Here is a 21384-nt window from a genome sequence, read left to right on the forward strand (position 1 = left end):
ATCTCTGTGAGTTCGAGGCCAGCCTGTTCTCCAAAGTGAGTTCCAGGAAAGGCACAAAGCTACACAGAGAAACCCTGTCTCGAAAAACCAAAAAAAAAAAAAAATCCTCAGTTATAGTATTGCTTTCAGTATCTTCTACAGGGAGGGCTTGGTGGTCATGAGCTGCCAAAATTTATGACTGTCTTAAAATGTCCTTATCTGTAGGTTGGTTTTAAAAGATGGTTTTTCTAGATATTGCAATCTCAGTTGTCAAATATTTAGTTTCAGGGTTTGAAACTTACTATTCTATGCATCATTGGCTTTTAATGTTTTTGATGATAGATCTCAAAGTATTCTGATGGATTTACCTTTGAGGTGAGCTGATATTTTTTCTATTACAGCTTTTGATAGTCTTTTTCTTGTAGTTTTTTTTTTTACTTTGTGTTTTGATATCTTGACTCTAACATTTTCCAAAAACTAAAACATTGTGAACTTGATATAATTTTTATAAATGAAAGAACTTATAAATTATCCCAGAGTATCCAGGGAGCAGTTCAATGAAATACTAGCATGTCTATACCCTCCGATAGGCTGTGGGATATATGGTCATTTAATTCCTGTGAATTTTCATCTTTTTACAAACTCACACTCTCATTCAAAATTGAGATCTAACATAGAAACTCCTTAAGTAGTATATGCCGTAGACACCTTGCATTTTCATGTCTATATAAATGTCTCTTTTATCCTACTTCATAGTCCCCTCACATCCAGGACTATGTATCCTCTTTCACCCACATATTAAATAAACCTCATGGTTTCCCTGACTACAGCATTCATGCTATATTAGATTTCAAACCTTAATAAAATCTTCATCAGTCTTTCACTGCTCCAAGAATAAAGTCCAAATTGCTTTGGATGATACACTCAGCTAACTCTTATACTATTCCTGTAGGCTCTTCTGCTTGCCATATTCTGATGTCCCAGTTATTTCTTTTGCTCGGGTATCAATATGATAATTCCCCGCTCCCTGCACATGCCACATTATCTTCAATATTTCCACGGTATATTTGCTATGTTCTGCTTTTATATACTTGGCTACTCTGCTCTAATCATAAATTTCCAAATAATTTAGTTTGTCTTCTATCAGATATCCTTTTACTAACATAATCTAAACCTGCACTAGATATATATTAATGCATGAACTGTAATTTAATTTGATCTCCCAGGGTTTAACATTTAACATTATTTGCACAATTTTCTTGTCTTAGAAGAGATTCTATATCAATGGTTCTCAACCTTCTGCATGCTGAAGCTCTTTAATTGTTTTTCATATTGTGGTGACCTCCAACCATAAAATTATTTTAATTGCTACTTGATAACTTTAATTTTCTTACTGTTATGAATCTGATTTCTTGTATCTGATATGTGATCCCTGTGAAAGGGTCCTTTAGCTCCTAGGTTGAGACCACTGCTCTATGTCCTTTTACCTGAAAATTGATAAGTATCCATACTTCCTGCTCTGGATATAGACTTAAAAATAAATTTTTAATATCAAGTGTTAAACAACATTAGAAGTATGAATAAAGAGAAACTCATTTTCAAATGTTTATGAGTTTAATCGGAGTAAAGACTGAGCAAGACAAGTCATCATGGTACAACTTTAATGGGAATAGTGTGATTCCATCCAAAATTTACCTTTATTGTGCTTGCACTAATTTTCATCATACTCCTTAGAGTTGTGGGGGTGTGATCACAGTGGTTGATCCTGAGAGTTCATAGTTTTGATTATGTGTGTATGAGGTTTGAGAAGGGTGATTTTCTCTTCTCATTTGGAAGTATACTGCAGGACATAGTTATTACCTTGTGTCAGAAGTGTAGCAAGTATTTTTATGATTGCCATTTACTTAATATTTTCATGTATAGACTTGAAATAACATGCATTCAAATGTTTTGCCTTTATCCTTTCTTATTGGTTCAGAGACACTTTTTTAACATTTATTTACTGTGTTGTGTGTGTGTACATGGAAAGATTCATAGGTGCTTAGCAGATGACCGTAGTGGGTATTTGTTCTTGCCTTCCATTGTATGGGTTCCAGGAAACAAATTCAGGTTTTTCACATTGGCAGCAAGCACCTGAACCAGCTTGTTGTACTGTACTGCTATTTTTTTTAATGATGAGCTTTTAAATTATAATATTACCATCTTAAAGAAGTCAGCATAATAGTTGGCAATTGAGTTTCAGTAATGTTGGATATGTATCTCCACTTAAATATTGATAACTAAATGTTACTTAAAATTTTCATAAATTATAATTTAGCTAGGTACAAACAAAATGAAGATAGAATTTATAAAATTACCATTTTACTTTTAAAACAGCATTAATAAAATAATTTAATATTAACGTTTACCTTTGAATTATGATATATTTAGTGAAAATGGAAAAATTAACCAGTCCCCATACATACCAACCTCTTCTTTGTAAAGAAAAGCTTGGAGAGTGATAAGAAATATTCATAGTTTATAAAATCCATTTTTATTTCTTTTCTCCCTAGAGCCACCCAGTTAGGGACCTCTAGAATGCATGTGTAAGCATTCCGAGTTACTAATTATGGTGAATATTTCTGAACCATCAGGGAAGTGTAAACACCTCTTAAAACCCCATTTTGTCACCAAGTAAAGGACAAGATTTTCAAATATTATCTACACTTATACAAATATTTTCTCCTCCCTGAATTTTGATTCTGTTTCAGAATACCTGATTTTAGGGCAGGTGTATTACATTTTGTGAGAGTGAAGAAATACTTTCTTTCGTTATAGACCAGAATTCTCTCAGAAAAAGCTTAAATACTTGAGTAATGTGTTCTAATGTACTTTCAGATCATAATCAATACAGTAACTCAGTAGGTATGTTTTTCTAGTAAAACTTTTGTTTCCGAACCCACCATAATTACCTAGAAGCATTTGAAAAGTACTTGCCTCCTTTGAAAGACTTCAAAGAGTGTAATGAAAGTTACAAGTGATTTCACAAAGTAAACTTGCGAGTGAATTAAATGGCTTCTAAGCAAGGACAGAGCATCTACTACTAATTAAAAGCTTAAATGAGTTGGATGTGCACAAGATAAAGAAAAGCAGACTTATCATTGTTATAAAAGAGAAACTTACCCAATAGACTTTTATTCTCTAGTGCTTGGCAGGCAAGAGAAAAACCTGTGGCTGGGGTTTTGGCTGTATGGAGCTTGTTTGGCTTCTAGGATATTCGTCTTGCTTGGGTGGCTTATGATCAGCAGAGATTTGCCACTTATTCTGCAGGAGGGGAAACCCAAAGAAAAGACATCAGCTTTTTCTCTGATTCACAGGTTTACCACTTTGCCCATCTTTATACATGTTGGATGGGAAATAGCCAGATCCCCGGGATCTGTTATATGAGGGTACTTGTTCTACTAATGATAACAGAGTTCTCATGACATAACCACTTCCTAAGGATGCCATTTTCTAATACTATAACACTGAGGATTATATCAGAACATATAAGTTAAGGAGGTAGAAACACAAATATTCATTCCACAACATACTAACTTGTCTCAATCATTTGTCCTTGAGATACATAGTCATCAAGCTGATTGTATACAGTCTAGATAATAAATGGCATCTGTAAAGAAAAGTCATTTCACTTTGGCCTGGATATTCTGGGTTCTATATAGCCATGTATTCTTAAGTTTTCAAAGCAAGAATTCTTTTCATCTCTAGTAAACATCAGAAGGACCAGCTGTAACAGCATCAACAATGCCTTAGATAGGTCTTTACTCAGTGAGTCTATCACTATCATGTTACAGTGGTGACTTTTAAGTCTTCACATTTTTTTCCAGGAACTTGATTCTCTTAAGGGGACTACAGCATCTTACCCATTCCTGGGGGTCCACCAATTCATGAAGCCTGACTAATGGATATTTCTATTGGAAAGAACAAAAGTAACCTCATACTAACTGTGCCTATAATTGCCTCACCCTTTATTCCAAGTCTTTTGTCCTATAATCTCCCTATTCTTATCTTTCCTTTTGCATCTTGCATTGTCCCTGACTACCCCAACTTAGAGAGCAAGCCCCTTAAATTCTTCATACTACTTTTTCTATTTATTTTTTTCTTTTTCTCATTAATAATTCTACTTTCAAGTCCAGGCCTTGGTAGTCTCACCTTCAAATTATTACAATAGTTTTCATTGTGATTCCAGTGTTCCTCCAGGTAATGAAATGGTGAGTGCTTGCAACACTACCAAAACTTTGAAAAAATATACAGAATAAGTAATAAAATAACTTCAAAGGTTCCCCAGGCATTAATTATCTGAACGCTGAAGCTCTGTATAGTGTGGCCTATTCTTCCTTCATTTTATAATGTTATTATCTATTGCACAGATTCACACAATCTTCACACTATCAACTATTTACAAGGAATACACTTAAAAAAAAAGATGTCATTGTTAATTGTTTCAAGATAATCTTGGCTCTTTATATATCCATTTGAGAATCTTTCTCAGCTTTCCCCTCCTGCAAATTCTATTTCTTTGGCCATGGTTGAAACCTACTCTTCCTATCCAGTATTATATTTTTTACTGCTTTTTAGAATATATAGAATCCCTCACCATTTGAACTCAGAGTAGCAACTTTTTTTATGTTTTTTTTTTCTTAGCAATATATAGTTCCCTCAGCATCTTTAACCATTTTGTTGTCATCCAATTGTGGATGTCTATTTATCTTATCTCCAGAAATAACATATTTTTAAAAGATGTAATGTCTTCTTGAAAGGAAAGATTAGCTTATCTTTAAAAAATTAGCTCATTGAAAGTCTGAGCAAGTAGACTAATTGAAACAGAAATTTCAAAGCTACTCCAGAGCCTATTAGTGTTTAAGAGAAGGCTTCAAAACTTCAGGCAAAACATATAAAGAAAATTCATCCCTTCTAGATGATAAAACTGATGCTCTGAAAATACTTACACAAGGGTTCTTTGGTTATGCTAAAGGATACTCTCAAACATGCACATACTTTCTGAAATCCATGATTGTTGTGTGGTCAAAACTACCTTGCAGACTTGGGTGAATGTGGCAAGAATCTCAAAGTGGACACACTACCCAGGTTATTTGGTTGGTCAAAACCAAATGATGATTGTGGTTTTCCTGTTCACAGGAGGACAAGGCTTTGTAACCATGAAGGCAGACCTTGCTGTGCCATGGTCACCACACACCTTTCTATTCCTTACATTGCTAATGTTGAAATACTAGCTTTAAGAAAGTTCAACTACGCCTGATGTTTAAATCCCAAAAAATCACTTATGGATTTTTTGATATGGACAGTAGTGTATGGGTGTCAGAAGCTAGGAAAAGCAAACCAAGATTCTCCCTTTGCAGCCTCAGGAGAGCTGTGCTCCTACAAAGGCCTCAGTTTCCACCTAGGTAAACACACTTGAGGCTGTGAAGTCTCCTTTTTAAAACGTGAGAGCATATATGATATGGTTTTAACATGTCAAGTTCCAAGTTTATTTTAGCTGATCTAGGAAACTAATATAGGAATTAAGAAGGGAAACACCAGAAACCATTGTGTGTGGGGGGAGTGTTCATAAACATCCCATTACTTTAGAAGAAAGGTCTAAGACACTAAGTCTTTGTCAATGGTAGAAACATCATTTATCCATCATTTCAAAAATGTTGCTCATGATATTTTATTATTTCTGCATACTGGCAGTCATTCTCAGTGACAAATGTTTGTATTTTAAGTGGTTTCATTATCTACCCATTTTATACACCTATTTTATTGTATGTTTGATAGACATTTTGTTGTTTTAAATATAAAAACTAGAAATATAAATATATCAAATCAGTGATTATATCCCATTGCTTTCTATCATATATAATTAAATTGTGTGAATATGTTGTTAAATTATATATATATATATATATATATATATATAATTATAATAAACTATAATATATATAAATATAGTTTGAATCTTATTATAAGCCAGATAGCAAAAAATAGATTTTATCTAAGCATTTCTTAAATGAATAAAATATGAGATATGTAGACTCAGCATAAGTGATGTCTTACCTACCTATATTTTGGTAGGGAAGAACATAGAAAGAAAAGGGGCATTCAGAACCCGGTTTGACTAAGTTCATTGTCTAAGAGATTTCACAAAGTAGCAAACAAGAAAAGAATAGAGCATAGGAAACAACAGCAGAGTAACTGCCATGATCTGAATTGCAGGTCTTGAGCTGGACAGTGGAAAGTTGAGTTTATAAATAGAGAGACTATTTGTAATGAAATATAAATGTCAGGAAGGGAAATTTCACTTAAAGGTACAAAACAGAAAAAGGCTAGAGTAGAAAGATGGTGGAATGATAACTTGCAAACTATTTGTAATAATCCTCACACAAACACTTGGACATGCACTTTTGTTATTAAAAAATTACATGGTGAATACAGCCCAAATGAAAAAGGCTTTTTTATTCTTGGTGCTTGGTGCCCAAGTACAATTTCACAGCAAGCAGGGACAGAACACAGAACATTTTTTTCAGTTCATTTCTTTTATTCTGTTATCAAAAGGTTTGATCCAATACAAAGCAAGAAACTACATGTGGTATGTACAGAAATGATATCTTTCCAGTATAGGAAAAAGGCTTGGGTGAGTTACCATGGGAACTGCCTAGAGTCTATTATAATGGAAATTCTTAATCTTCTAATGAAAGTCTACTGGTTAGATGCAGATCCACTGCAACCTTCCAGTTGCAATTCCCTAAGAAGATTTGTGATGTTTATTTTATCTGAAAAGATAAAATGCATACTTATAGTTGTACCATTCCAAAGTGATTTTGTTTTATTTTATTACAAAAAATCAGGGCTACATCTTAGAGTCATTGTAACCATGGAATGATCAAAAGAATTTTGAGAAGTTGCCATGCCAGTGAGTTCAGTCTGTTGTCTCCACATTATTAGCAGTAGATGCTCTGCCATTTCTGGGTGGCAGAAATTGTCATGGTCTAATCAAACTACCAAAGATATAAAAACTTTCTATTCATTTAGTGAGTCAAGACACTAAATCAGAAACTGAAATTTTCAAATATAGGGATCTTGTTATATTATAATATTAGAATGACTCTGAACTTCAGACTTTTGATTATCTTTTCTCCATCCCTTGACAACTGATGCTCCAGGTGTCCATCACCATGCCCTGTGTGTTGGTAGATGCTAGAGATTGTTTCCAGGGACTCCTACATGCTAAGCAAGTAGTCTACCAACTGACACACTCGGGGTTGCAATATTCAATATAGTTTAAATTACAACTGTAAACTTGATTAGAGTCTAGTACACAGATGCACATTCAAATGCTGTTTATTTTCTCATATTCCACTGCATTCCAGCTCAGCATCAGAATGCCAACTCCTTTGCTCCATTGGCTAAGTGTTTTTAGTACCAGAGGTCACTTTGCTAACCTAGGCACACCTAGGAAAATATTCAATTCTATTCCCCTCAACTACACAGATAAGCACATACACCAAATAAATTTAAGACAGATGGATTGAGCTTATACACCCTGAGGCGACCTTTCTACACTAGTTGAGGATACTCCCAGCAGGACTATACATCGTCTGATGCTTTGATAATGTGCCATTTATTGGCTGCTGACTTTTCCTAATCCAGTACTGATCTTTCTTGGGATCATCTCTCTGATCAACTGCTTACATATGGAGGAATCTAGAGGTGAAGAAATGTTCTCTTTGTATCCAACAATGCTGAATGGCATAAGTAAATCAGAAATCTTTAAGCTTGGAACTACCAAGAAAAAATTAGTATTTTTTTTACCTGAAGAAATAATGAGTTGAGTTAAGAAGTTAACAGTTTAAATTGTGTCTAAAGTGTAGTCTGCCTTTACAGGTGTGAGGTAGGTGTAAATAATAAATAGCAAGTAATGTATTTATATCATATAAGTATTATAATTTGACTTTTGAGACTTTCCATATTTAGTAATTTATCTAATTATATGTCAGATAATCATTTGAGGAAATGATCTTATGATCATGAGTGAAATTCTTTAAAGATAAATGTTACAAAAATAGCAATTAAATAATCTTCATAAAACATAGATTTGCTTATCATTAATTTTTTATCATTAAACAGACAATTTACATAGATACACATACATACCAAGTACTTTTATGTTAATATGATACTAGCTAAAGTCATTTTGAAGGAAGGAAGCTCAAAAGAGAAAATGACTGGTCAAAATGCCCTGTGGGCAAGTCTGTGGTACATTTTCTTGATTGATGGTTGATGTAGGAGGGCCTGAATCACTGTGGGCGGTGCTTCTCCTGAGCTAGTGGTCCTGGGTGCTATGACAAAGGCAAGCAAGTGAATAGCATTCCTGCATGGCCTCTGAATCATTTCCTACATCCAGGTTCCTGCCATGCTTGAACTTCTGCCCTGATTTACCTGTGTTAGTCCATGATGAGCAAGTGTAAGTTAAAATAAACTCATTTCTCCCAAGTTGCTTTGCTTTTGGTCATGGTGTTTTATCACAGCAATTGAATATATATATATATATATATATATATATATATATATATATATATATGGACTTTAAAGGTTATATATCTGCTAATCTGCTAGAACATATCCTGTGCCTTTAGGCCTTGTCCTATAGCCTGAATGAGGTCATACCTCTCTGCATCTAGCTAGTGCTCTCTCCATAGTTAAGCAGTCTGTGATATGACTTACAGCTCTAACTTTATGGAGTTGGTTTTTCCACACCCCTGTCACATACACTATTCTGAACTAAATCATATGATAGGAAATTTCCTGCTATCCTTAAAAGTTTATAAAAAGACAGACCTTTTCTTCTGTCTTAGTCAGTGTCCTATTACTGTGAAGAGACACCATGACCATGAAAACTCTTATAAAGGAAAACATTTAATTGAGGCTGGCTTATAGTTTTGGAGGTTTAGTTAATTATCATGGTGAGAAGCATGACTGAATGCAGGCAAACACGGTGCTGAAGAGGTAGTTGAAAATTCTACATCTGGATCCCCAGTCAACAGGAATAGAAGAGAGAGTCATTTGGCTTCTGAAACTCCAAAGCCCCCACCAGTGACACACTTCCTCCAAGGCCACACCTTCTAATGTTTCTCAAGTAGTGCTACTCCCTAAAGACCAAGTATTCAAATATTTGAGCCTATGAGGACCATTCCTGTTCAAACCACCACACCTTTTTATGAGAATAGTCCAAGACTCCTCTGAGGGAATGCTAAAGGGTATCCTTAAGATGAAGGGTGGCTGGTCTCTGAAATTACTCCTCTGGCCTCCTGTTCTCACCTCCATTCTTCTGATAGGAGCTAATATATCTGTTTAACTGTCTGTCTATCTATCTATCTATCTATCTATCTATCTATCTATCATCTATCTATCTATCTATCTATCTATCATCCTTCTACTTCTTTCATTTGTGATTAAATCTCCATAAATATCATTGTTTCTGTATGATGTATGATGTTTTTACTCCACATGGAGGCCCAGCCATGGCCTTGAATTACATTCATTCTAATAACATTATTAAAGGGAAAGGTGCATCACCTTCCTTTGTGGAGCATCTGCTTTTCTTTTTTTATGACATGCTTTGCCATGGCCCTAACCAATGACAGAAATGACAGAGTCCTAAGAGGAGAGAGACAGACAGAGAGAGAGAGAGAGAGAGAGAGAGAGAGAGAGAGAGAGAGAGAATTGCTGCCCATGAGTAAACACTATTCTACCCATGGGTTTACTCTTCTTCTTCTGCAAATAATACTTAAGAAATAATAGAACTTTGAAAAAATTAGAAAACATAGCATCAAGAAAATAATTTGACCATCCTGGTCTACATAGCAAATCCAGGCAGCCAGGAAGGCATAGAAAGACCATGTTTCAAAAAATTACTTTAGTAGTAGTGATGCTAATTTATTACAGAAGTTTTATACAACAAATACACAGAAAACAGTTGGAGGCAGCTTAAATAGAGGGAAAGTTTTCATTCATACACGCCTATGTGATGAATTCAGCTATTAACAAACGCATAAATGGTTTGTCTAAAATCTGACACAATTCTGAAATTTTAAAATTCAGGTGCCTGAATTGGCTCTAAGTCTCACATATCTATAGTCAGGATTTTGAGGGAAGCTATGGAAGCTGTTGATTACTTTCTAGGCTTTCTATTTATTGTCAAAAATCAATCTCTTGTAAGCATAGGACTGACCTCATCTTTTTCCTCTGTTTTGAAGCTTCCTGCCAGTAAGTCTCTCCACAGAGAGAGCCTACCTTCAGCTCTTTGCCACATGGGCTTCTTTCAAACAGTCAAATCATCCACAAGCAGTAGAATCTACACTGCTGTCTAGTTTGAGCTCTTTTATAACATCTTACATAACACCACCCTAGAGTGGCTTCTCTGTCATAGTCACAACCTCATACTCAAGGGAAGGAGTTTATGTAGGACAGTACACCAGAGCATAAGAACCTTGTGCCATCTGTACATTGTACTACAATCACAATCAAGCAACATCTGCAAATACAAGGAGACCTCATTGGAAATAGTTTGGAAAAGATTCTCATTTGGACTTAACTTTGTTACTTACATTCATTAATTATGAAGTAACAAAATATGGATATTTTTAAACCATTTATGGGGGAATACAAAAGTAAGAATACATAGATTTTATATCAATATTATTTTAAATGGGAGACTTTAATAGTTACCTAGAGTGGAAACATAAAAATCATAGTTTTATTGGTTTAATGTGTGCTGCCTATTATGCTATCTTATATTCGTGTTCTGTTTTCTACAAAGTGAAGTCAGAGATTTCAAAGACAGATGGTTTTCACCCCAGTGTAGTCAGAAATTATTGGACTAGTAGCAGCTTCTTCTTAGAAGTTTCTAAAGAGATCGGCACAGTCTTGGTACTGTCATTGGGAGAGTAAGGTTTTGTATAATAAACGTAGCATTTTAATGGAAATTTTAAGATAGGATGCAACCAAATATTTTGCTTGACTGTACCACAGATGATCACTACTATTCAGATATTTCTTGAAGTCTTCTTGTTTTTATACCTTATATGGGTGAATTTCCTTATCTGATCTTGAATACAGCCGCCAAACATAAGGCATCCCTATCACTTGTTAAGAAACCAAGGCTTTTCAGTCCTGATATCTAGTTCTAGAAAGTAATGCATCTCAAAGCCCATTTTCCAAAGCCCTTTATTTCCACATTTCCAATACCAAAGTATACAGAGATGATATCTATCTATCTGTGGCACATTGAAGATAAGCTGTCCAGTAAAGCATGTTCATATAGACTCAATGGAAAAAAAAAATAAAGGAATGTTGGTCTCCATTTTCCTTGGCAAAATGGAGTGGGAAGATTCCATACACAGTGTATCAGGAAAGATGAATAAGATGATTTGCTAGGCGTACAAAAAAGAACAACATGTTATATAAAGTTACACAGAGAAGAAAGGAGCAGGCATTAAGATTTTACCAGTGATGCTGAAGACAAGATGAGGTCATTGCATTAGTGCACACATCCACATCCTGTTTTTGTGTGTGCACAGGACTGTATGTATATGCAAGTATGTGCATATCTGTGTGCGCATGCAGACCCATGCTTCTGGATGCTAGAGATCAACCATTGACATCATTATTCCTGAGGAGCCATCCACCTTGATTTTTGAAACAGGGTCTCTCCCTGACACCTGGGCTTCTTCACTTAAGCTAGAGTGGGTGGCTAGTGAGCCCCAGGGAACTGCCTGTCTTCTCCCTAGCAATGATGTTACAATTATCCATCACCACACTTGGCTTTGTATGCAGATACTGGGGCTCAAACTCAGTCCTACATGCTGACACATCAAGTACCTTACAGATGGACCCACCCACCCCATCCTGTTTTTAGTGATAGAATTTCAGAGCATTAAAGTTGTAATGCACCGTAGGTATTATCTAAATATGTAAGGCTCCCATAACGAGTACAGTTGGGAGTGAAAGATATTATGCTCCTCTGAAGCCACTGAGCTAACAGTCTACACATGAAGCTTGAGTTAATTAGGGCTTAGGAAAAGGCATCACCTGGGGAAATCTTTCCTGAACAGCTTCACCGAGGAGCTACAGTCCATCTGTGCTTACTTCAAGATAGCCAAAAATCACACACACACACACACACACACACACAGAGAGAGAGAGAGAGAGAGACAGACAGACAGACAGACAGACAGACAGACAGACAGACAGACAGAGACATACAGAGAGAGACAGAGATGAGAGACAGAGACACACATACAGAGCCACAGAGGAAGACAGAGAGAGAGAATGTTTTAAGAAATAAATTGTATCTTCTGAAAAGCCTAATTTTTTACTACACAATATTCTCTCTTTTTTATTTGAGTACATTTTTTTCTACATAGGTGTTTTATCTTATACTTTATTTTTCTGGATGTTTATTGACTGATTTCAAATACTACCTGCACTCAAAATATCTAAAGAGAGCCACCAGAGTGTGTGAAGTCTAGCTAACTAAACTGTGATTCAGATAGATATAGGGGGCAGTGTGATAACTGGGAAGAATGGTAGCCGAGAGCTAAGGATGGGCTTATTGTGTTTTAATTCTGTCACATTTGTGCCTTTGTGTTTTTCATCTAGAAAGTGAAGCAACCGGCATATAATACATGAACAACCCTCAAGCTGAGAAATTCTATAATAAACACCACTCCAAAGACTGCAACAGGAAGCATTTTATAAAATAGAAACTAAATACGGGGAAATCACAACTTATATAATAAAGCTAATTCCTATATACTGTAGACTGTTTGAATACATACTGAATGTTTTGTGTTTATTCAAAATTTATTTGTCAAGTCCAAAGTTATCAAAATCGATGGATAAAACAAAATCAATATCTGTTTATCTAATGTTCATCTAAGAATAAGAGAGAGGAAAGAAAAAAAAAAAAAAAACTACAACTCTGGCAATTCAAAACCAGCAGAGGGCGCCCAGCTCCCAAACTGTTTGCTGAAGGCATTGTGTAGGAATTAACAAATCTCCTTTGGAGCTTGTGATGTTAGTACCAAGTTTAACTTCAGCCTCTTAAGCTAGAGATTTAAGATTAAAAACGACAGTAAAGGGTATAAATTAAAAAGAGTGAAATACATACATACATGTATGTGTGTATATGTATATATCAGGATTTTAAACGTTATTTCAAAAATAGGAACTCAGTATTTCATACTGTGAAATAAAAGCATTAAGATAATAAAGAACAGATCATTTTTATAACTCACTCAAATTAGAACAAATGATATATTTATATGAAGTAATAAAAATTTGCTTACCTTCTCTGAAATAAATGTCTTGAGAATGAAGAGAATTGAGGTTTGAATGAACTGCCATACTATGTGTATTTTATTCCTTTAAGGACATCACTTCAGGCACAGGAGGCCATCTGACCTCAGTAAAAAATATCCTAATGTCAGGTAATGTACCTAGTCACAGCAAAAACAAACCACCTTCTGAAGAAGAATCTCAACAGAAAATGATGACGACGCTGGTGACACGATGCTTTGGGAAAATATAACTACCAGCTGTTAACTATTTTTAGTTGATTCAACTCATTTAAACTCTAAATCTCATGCTTCATACTAGGAATGTGGCTTGGCTATACAATATTTGCCTAGTACAGTGGTTCTTAACCTTCCTAATGCTGTGACCCTTTAATACAATTCCTCATGTTGTGGTGACCCCCAACCATAAGATTATTTTTGTTGCTACTTCATAACTGTAATTTTGCTACTGTTATGAATCATAATATAGATAATTTTTTTAGAGATAGAGATTTGCCAATGTGTTTGTGATCCACAGGCTGAGAGCCACTGGCCTAATATGTGAAGGGACTTAGCTTCAATTTTTAGTACCATAAGAAATGAAGGATGTATGTATGTATGTATGGATGGATGGATGGATAAACTCAGATTTCTATGTAAATTGTTGAAGAACAGTTTGGAAAACTGATGGCCGTTACGATCCTTTAGCCCACATCAGGATCATAAGATCTGCTAGTTTTTTAGGACTGCTGTAACAAATTGTTACAACACACTGTCTTAAAACAACAGAAGATTGTTATTCTGGAGGCTGAAATCAAGGTGTCAAAAATGCCTCTGCCTCAGAAACCTTCCTGAGAATCATTCCTTCCCTTAGCCATTTGCCTAGATTGAGTCCTGGGTGTTCTGTGGTTTTAAAACATTTCACCCGTCTGTTAACTTTTCCTAAGAGATACAAACAAATGCCCAGTCACCCCAGAGGGCACCAATTTACTGAGCAAAATGTGACTGCAATAAATCCAACTTGGTGAGATCAATTACTTTTATAGGACTTTCTTACAGAACACAGGCAAGGGGTTGTAACAGGAGCACTGGTGCCCCCCCAACAACTATTTTACCATAAAGTCCTGTAGGTGTAACCAATCGTCTTATTAAAATAAGAAACACAGAGCTAATGTAAAAGAGAAATCAGAGAGGTCAGAGCTCAGAGCTAAAATCTTACCTCCTGCAGTGCTCCTAGCTTCCCCAAGAGAGAGCTTCTTCCTGTTTGTCTGTCTTTAAATACTCTTTCTGTTCTGCCTTCTCATTGGTTGTAAACCCAACCACATGACTGCCTTGTCACTGCCTGTATGTACCGCCCTCCAGGTCTTAAAGGCGTATGTCTCCAATACTGGCTGTTTCCCTGAATACACAGAAATCTACCTAGCTCTTCTAACCACCACGCTCTTGCTATGGCTCTAATAGGTCTGACCCCAGGGCAACTTTATTTATTAACATACAATTAAAATCACATTTCAGTACAAATAAAATATCACCATAAAGTCCCATTTTATCATGGATGGTGACCTCATAGAAGGTGCACCCTGTAGTCCCACTGTGAATCAACCCTTCAGTTCTTATATATTCTAGCATTTCTCAGATTACTGACAGGTAGGGGAGGGGGTTTAGAGTTGGAATCCCAGGCAAGCATCTTCAGATCCTTTCTAGAAAGCGTCTATAGCTGCCTTGCTAATGGCATATAGCTGCTTATTACTGCATTGCTCTGTTCTAGTTGTCATGGCTGCACAAACAAAGTATGAGAGGGCATCTTTTTATGAACCCAGGGAAAAGTTCAATAGAACAGTCACTCCAGGCTCTGCTTCAGCTTCCCAAGGCTTCCTTTCTCTTTTTTTTCTGAAGACACCAGTCATTTGGGATTAAGGGCCCCTCTAACACTGATACATGACAACCAATTGCAAGTATAATGAGCACGTTTCTCAGAACACATTCTAAAGAACAGGATAGTAAAGCCACATGCTATTTTAGAGGATGCAATCCAGGGCGTATCAGGAGACATAGGAATGTGGATAAATCTATATGATTTTTCTACAAAGGAGGAAGTTGCTGTCCCTGTAATGAGAGAACTGATGATTAAGGCAACTTTGCAGGTGTGGGCAACATGCAGCACCATGGAACCACATGACTGTGAAAGACTTGACTCTTTCCATTATAAATAAATAAGGCCCTGTAAATGACATAGGGCATCATTCTAAGAGTCGCTGTGAGCTTCTGTCACTTGGCAAGTGTGGCAGGCTAAGACCTGCCTCGCCTCACCTCGCATGTGGTGACATTGATCTGTATCAACTGAAATGAGGAGTTTCATCTGCCTTGCCTGTGGTCAGCAGATCCCAGAGCTTCTCATGCCTTAAAATATGCATTGCCTTCCTTGTTAACAACATGGTGAGAGACATTTGGAATGAGAAGCTCTAAAAAGCCACAAATGAGCAGGGAGCTTTGAATTTGCCAGACTGGAAAAGAGGAAACAGTTACAATGAGAAAATTTGAGTAAGAATATTGACTGACATAGGCCTTCTGCATATATGTGACATTTGTGTAGCTTGGTCTTATGGAACTCTTAACAGTGATAGCAGGGGCTGTATCTGACTCTTTTACTTGCTTTTGGGACCCTACTCCTCATACTGGGTTGTCTTGCCCAGGCTTACTACAAGGCAAGGTGCTTAGTCTTCTTACAATTTGATATGCCATGTTTTGTTGATATCAATGAGATGTTTTCCCTTTTCTGAATAGAAACAGAAGAGTGGACAGGGGGAGGTGGGCAGAGGGGAGGTAGGGAGAGGAGGGAGGGGAAACTGCAGTTAAATGTAAAATAAATTTTTAGAAAAGAATTCTGACTATCCTCCATGAGATGTGACAATAGGCAAGAGGCTACAGCCAGCTGAGGGGCTTGCAAGGAAACTTACATTTCCCACATCAGCCTGACAACCTGAAGCTAACTCGATTTTTTAAAAAATGAGGATAAATTTTGATACCACATCACTTTCGGGGTTTTGATTAAAATAGCCAAATAACACAATCTAAACTTTAGATTATCAAGCCCTAACAAATAAGCTATTGTTATTATGAATGTTAACTTACTATTCACAGAATCATTTTCCCTTGAGAGTAGACCAGGATACATTCTCTTTCCATATTTATGCTAAGATTAAAAGACGTTATGGGCTGAATTTTACCCACATACGGGTATTGAATTTCAATGTCACAGATATTGGAGATTTGACTTTTTATATTTCTGCAGTTCCATAAGTTGATATATACTGATAAAAATATGAAGGGAACATTTAATAGTGTGGAATATGTATATGAAACATAGTACATAGAACGCCTTACATAGATGGGGGTTCCATTGCTGTTGAGTTCTTCCTATGTGATCCTGTCTGATAAAAGAAAGAGCACACAGATCATTGGGTCCTAGTCACCTTAGCTTAATTAAAATGAATGAACTCTAGTTCTACCAGTATTAAAGTTAATTTAGCAATGGAAAACTGAAGATATGCTAAACCAGTAGTTTCTGTAATTCAGTTATAGTTCTAGTAAGTATCAATTACTACTGGTAAAGAAATTTGATTGAGAAGTAGAAAACGAGGAAGTTTCTTTTTGTATGTGTGTGTAAAATGTAATATAAAACTTCACTAATAAAGGAAATCTATTTCAGTCACTAACATGTGTGATAGGGAAAGTTAACGAGTTTTGTTGTTATGTAGGTTGGAGATAATGTCTCTTACAATATGGTTCAACATATAAAGGTTTAAGCTACAATAGTGGAGGAACAAATTGTGCAGGCCCAGAACTGGAAATTCCAAACAGCAACTGAAAACAACTATGGAATCTTGAGATACCCCACAGTCAACAGTCACAGGGGACAATGATTTCCTAAGAAATCCAACAGGAGACTCAGGTTGTCCCAGTGTGTTGGAAGTGTATAAAGTAAAGGTGTCAGGAAAGTCTCCTACCAGAAATGAGCAGTTCTCCTTTAGATATTTGAGCAGAAGTCAGGGCATAGGCATGGAAAAAATAATGGAAAACCTCGCATTAGTTTATAAGTAGATTATCAAAGTAGGAATCTACCTCCACATCTGCAACCTGAGAAATCGCTCCAAGACTGGGGCAGGACTACATACTAGTTGTTGAATGCATGCTGTGGTGTTGCATGACGGGCAGCTATTTCACATCTTTGCTTCCTTACACTCAAAGTAAGTTTCCTGGGTCTATTACATCAGGGAAACTTCAAAAGCAGGTATGGAACAATGGAAGATAGATATGAAGGAGAATCTAATCATCTCCAAATTAAAAAAATTAAAGATATGTAAGACCAATATGCTAATGTTTTTACTATAAAGAGTTAAAAATCCTAAAATAATTGAAGGTAAAAATGAAATGACTTATCAGGTATAAAACAAATTAATATTGCTTTAATTTTAATTTTTGAAATTTTCATAAAAGACTACCGTATATTTTCCTCATTTCTACCCCTTTGTCTCCTTCCTCTAACTCCTGTTGTATCGCTCTTAAAACCTCTCAAATTTATGACCTCTTCTACAATTGTTATTGTTACATATATATGTACATAAACGTGCACTCACATTCAAAACCTACTGAGTTCATTTAACATTGCTCATATATACAAATATTTAGGAATGACCACTCGAAATTTGGTAGAATATCATCTTCAGACAACTATTATCCCTTTGAAAGACAGCTCTTGTCCTGCTACTGGGCTGTAGCAGAAACTGAACGTTTGACAATAGGCTACCAAGTTACCATGTGACCTCTGCCGACCAGCATGGGCTGGATGTTATCTTGCTCATCAAGCCATAAAGTAGGATGTGCACAGTAGCAATCTGTTTTCAGTTAGACATGATATATGCATGACTGGGCCTGAGCAAGTCCTGAAGTCAAAAACCAGTTACATGAAAAAAAGTCTCTCAATACAATGCCATCTACTTCCAGTCATGCACCAATATCCTGATGGGGTGTGTCCTATGACTGGTTGACAGAGAAAGAGAAGACTTGGGCCTGGTTTACTGATGTTTCTGCATGTTATGCAGGCATCATCCAGAAGTGGATAGCTACAGCATTACATCTCTTTCTGGGACAACTCTGAAAGACACCACTGAAGGGAAATCTTCACATTGGGCAGAACTTTAGGTAGTACATTTGATAATACATTTTGTTTGGAAAGAAAATGGCCAGATGTGCTACTGTTCATTGATTCATGGGATGTAGTCAACAAAATGGATGGTCAGGAACATGGGAAGAGCATGATTGGAAACTTGGCGAGAAAGATATCTGGGGAAGAACTATATGAATAGGTGTCTTCAAATTGGAAAAGGGTGTGAAAATACTTGTGCCCCATGCAAATGCTCATTAAAAAGTGACTTCAGCAGAGGAACAGTTTAATAATCAAGTAGATAGGGTGACCCATTCTGTGGACAGTGAACCTCTTTCCCCAGCCATTCCTGTCATTGTCCAATGGGCCCACAAACAAAATGATCATGGTGGCAGAGATGAAGATTATTTTGGGCTCAACAACATGGGCTGCCCCTCACTAAGTCTGACTTGGGTACAGCTTCTGCTAGTTGCCACATCTGCTAACAGCATAGACCAACACTGAGCCCCATATATGACACCATTCCTCAGAGTGACCAACCAGTGACCTGTCTATGAACTATTTTTATGCCAATATATATAGATAGAGATTATATAAATATAAATTTGTTCTATCAGTTCTGTTCTTCTAGAACAGCAGTTGCCAACCTGTGGTTCATGACCCCTTTGGCATCAAGTGACCATTTCACAGGGGTCACCTAAGACTATAGCAAAATACACATATTTGCATTACAATTCAAAACAGGAGCAAAATTACAGTTGTAAAGTAGCAACAAAAATAATTTTATGGTTGGGGATCACTACAATGTGAGGAACTGTATTAAAGGGCCACAGTGTTAGGAAGGTTGAGAACCACTACTTTAGTGAACCCTAACTAATATTAGGTTCTTACCTCAAGTTCTGAGAAGCAACCAAAGGCAATAGTCATAGCTTATATTGTTTTGGGAATCTGACCAACAACATGAAGGGAAGTTTCCAATGACTGGATTTTTGTTAGATATTCTATGGCTCTTGAACAGAGCCATATTTTACTATATGTGATATAACTGTGTGTGTGTGTGTGTGTGTGTGTGTTCATCTAAGTAATATTTATTTAATAATATGCTTCCCTACATTTTTCAAATGTCCTTGGTGTTAGTTAATTTTCCTCCCTATCTCTTCTGTATTACACTCCCTTCCTCCAGCTACAGTGTTCTCATTTTCTCTTTTTTCCCCTTTACAGCACTTTTGTCCTACTGATCTCTATGCCTCCTTCTCCCCTGAGTCTTAGGAACTTCTTTTACAGTAGCATTGAAGCAAAGAAATGTCAGTATTTCAGAATATTTGTAATATTGACCTAGTGCTGTGATGAGTAAAATACATTTCTCCAACACTTTATTTCCTGTAGATTCACAACCAGATCTAGTTATTTGAATAACTTCATTAATGGATTTTCCAGTAACTTTTTTCTAAGGATAAAATACTTTTCTAGGTTAATTTTTTTCCTCTTGTTTTGGCTACTTACTGCTCTTTCATAAACAGCATTAACATGAAAAAGTAAGAAACATAGAAATTTATTTCAGAATTTTGTACATAAAATGTATGATATATAAAATTAAATTAACATGACATACTTATCAAGTGTTTACATTTCTAAGTATAATGTATAATCTCTATGAAGAATTTTTGTTTCAAGTGGTGGATGTAAGAGGGTTTTAGATTTATCATCGACATTGAAATGTTTCCCACACTCTAGACAGTTTTTCAGTTATGCATGGCAGCTATTTTCACTTTTTAATTTTAAATTATCTTTTGACAATTTTACACATGTATACAAGACTATTTTGATCATATTATCCCCATATTCATCTTTCCTATCTACCTCATAGTCCTCTGGAACCATTGTTTTTCCCAACATATCTCCATATTTTACTTATTTTTTTATTATTATAAAATTTACTTTAATATGGTTTAATAAATTAAAATAGTTTAAATAAGAATCATTTGCATATGCATAATTGTGAGGTTATTAATACATCAAGGACAATTTACCAGTAGGTATAGCAATGAAGAAAAATAAGCCTCCTTCAGTCACCATTAACTACAAATAGCTAGGGGTCTCATTTGTCCTCACCCCAATCATTATGCAAAATTGATGTGCTTTATTTTGTGAAGGATTTGTGTAGGTAACCATAGCTGCTTTCATTTCATGAGTGCAATAACCATTTCACATCAGTATTACAGTATTCACATCATCTACTCATACCCTGAGCATTACATTCTTTTTGTCTCCTAGTCCATGCTGTTCCCTGAATCTTCGGGTGGAAGGGACAGGCTATAAATGTCTTTTTCTAGGTCTGAGCATAGACTAGCCATGTATTCTCTGATCATTTATTTGTTTTGAGCATCTTTATTAAATCATACCCACTGCAGCAAGACGCTTTTCTGGGTAAGAATGAGAACATAATCTATAGGTAGAAACATAAATATTTAGAAAACAGTTTTACAACATGTCCATTTACTAAACCAGTAATGAGTTTCTCCTTAAGGCCTATGACTTTCTGAGAGATTTTGGCCAGATTTGACTCTCCCTGTAAAGTGCATCTTAAATCCCAAAAGAAAAGGATTAGTTATTCCACAGCAATCATGAGACTATTGTACAAATGGGCAATCCTGCCTGGTTGACCAATATATAGTAGAGTACAGGTTCCATTGCGGAGTAAGTCCACTGATGACTCTTCTGCCAGCATCCTGCAGGTTAACCTACCCTCCATAACTATTAATGCTAGCCCACAGGAGGGAAGTTTCTGGCTGGGTTCTAGCTTGATTTGTCTGTTTTGAACCAAACTATGGAGCATCATCAGCAATAGGGTCTTATCATCAAGTT

At 36.0% G+C, this 21384-nt stretch overlaps 1 protein-coding gene across 2 annotated transcripts in view; it reads left to right on the forward strand.

Annotated features, from left to right (window-relative positions):
• The window catches only part of Galnt13 (polypeptide N-acetylgalactosaminyltransferase 13), a 577725-nt gene that overhangs the window by 539721 nt on the left and 16620 nt on the right, over nucleotides 1-21384 (forward strand). The window contains exon 12 of one of the 2 annotated variants that reach the window (XM_076569495.1): nucleotides 12679-12797. The exons of the other annotated variant lie outside the window; for it this stretch is intronic. Within the exon in view, the coding sequence (XP_076425610.1) occupies nucleotides 12679-12708 (30 nt within the window). The 3' untranslated portion in view covers nucleotides 12709-12797. Of the gene's footprint in view, nucleotides 1-12678; nucleotides 12798-21384 lie in introns of those variants that run through there. 2 annotated transcript variants of the gene reach the window in all.

This window comes from Peromyscus maniculatus, chromosome 4, assembly GCF_049852395.1.
Source record: "Peromyscus maniculatus bairdii isolate BWxNUB_F1_BW_parent chromosome 4, HU_Pman_BW_mat_3.1, whole genome shotgun sequence".
In the NCBI taxonomy this organism is placed as follows: domain Eukaryota; kingdom Metazoa; phylum Chordata; class Mammalia; order Rodentia; family Cricetidae; genus Peromyscus; species Peromyscus maniculatus.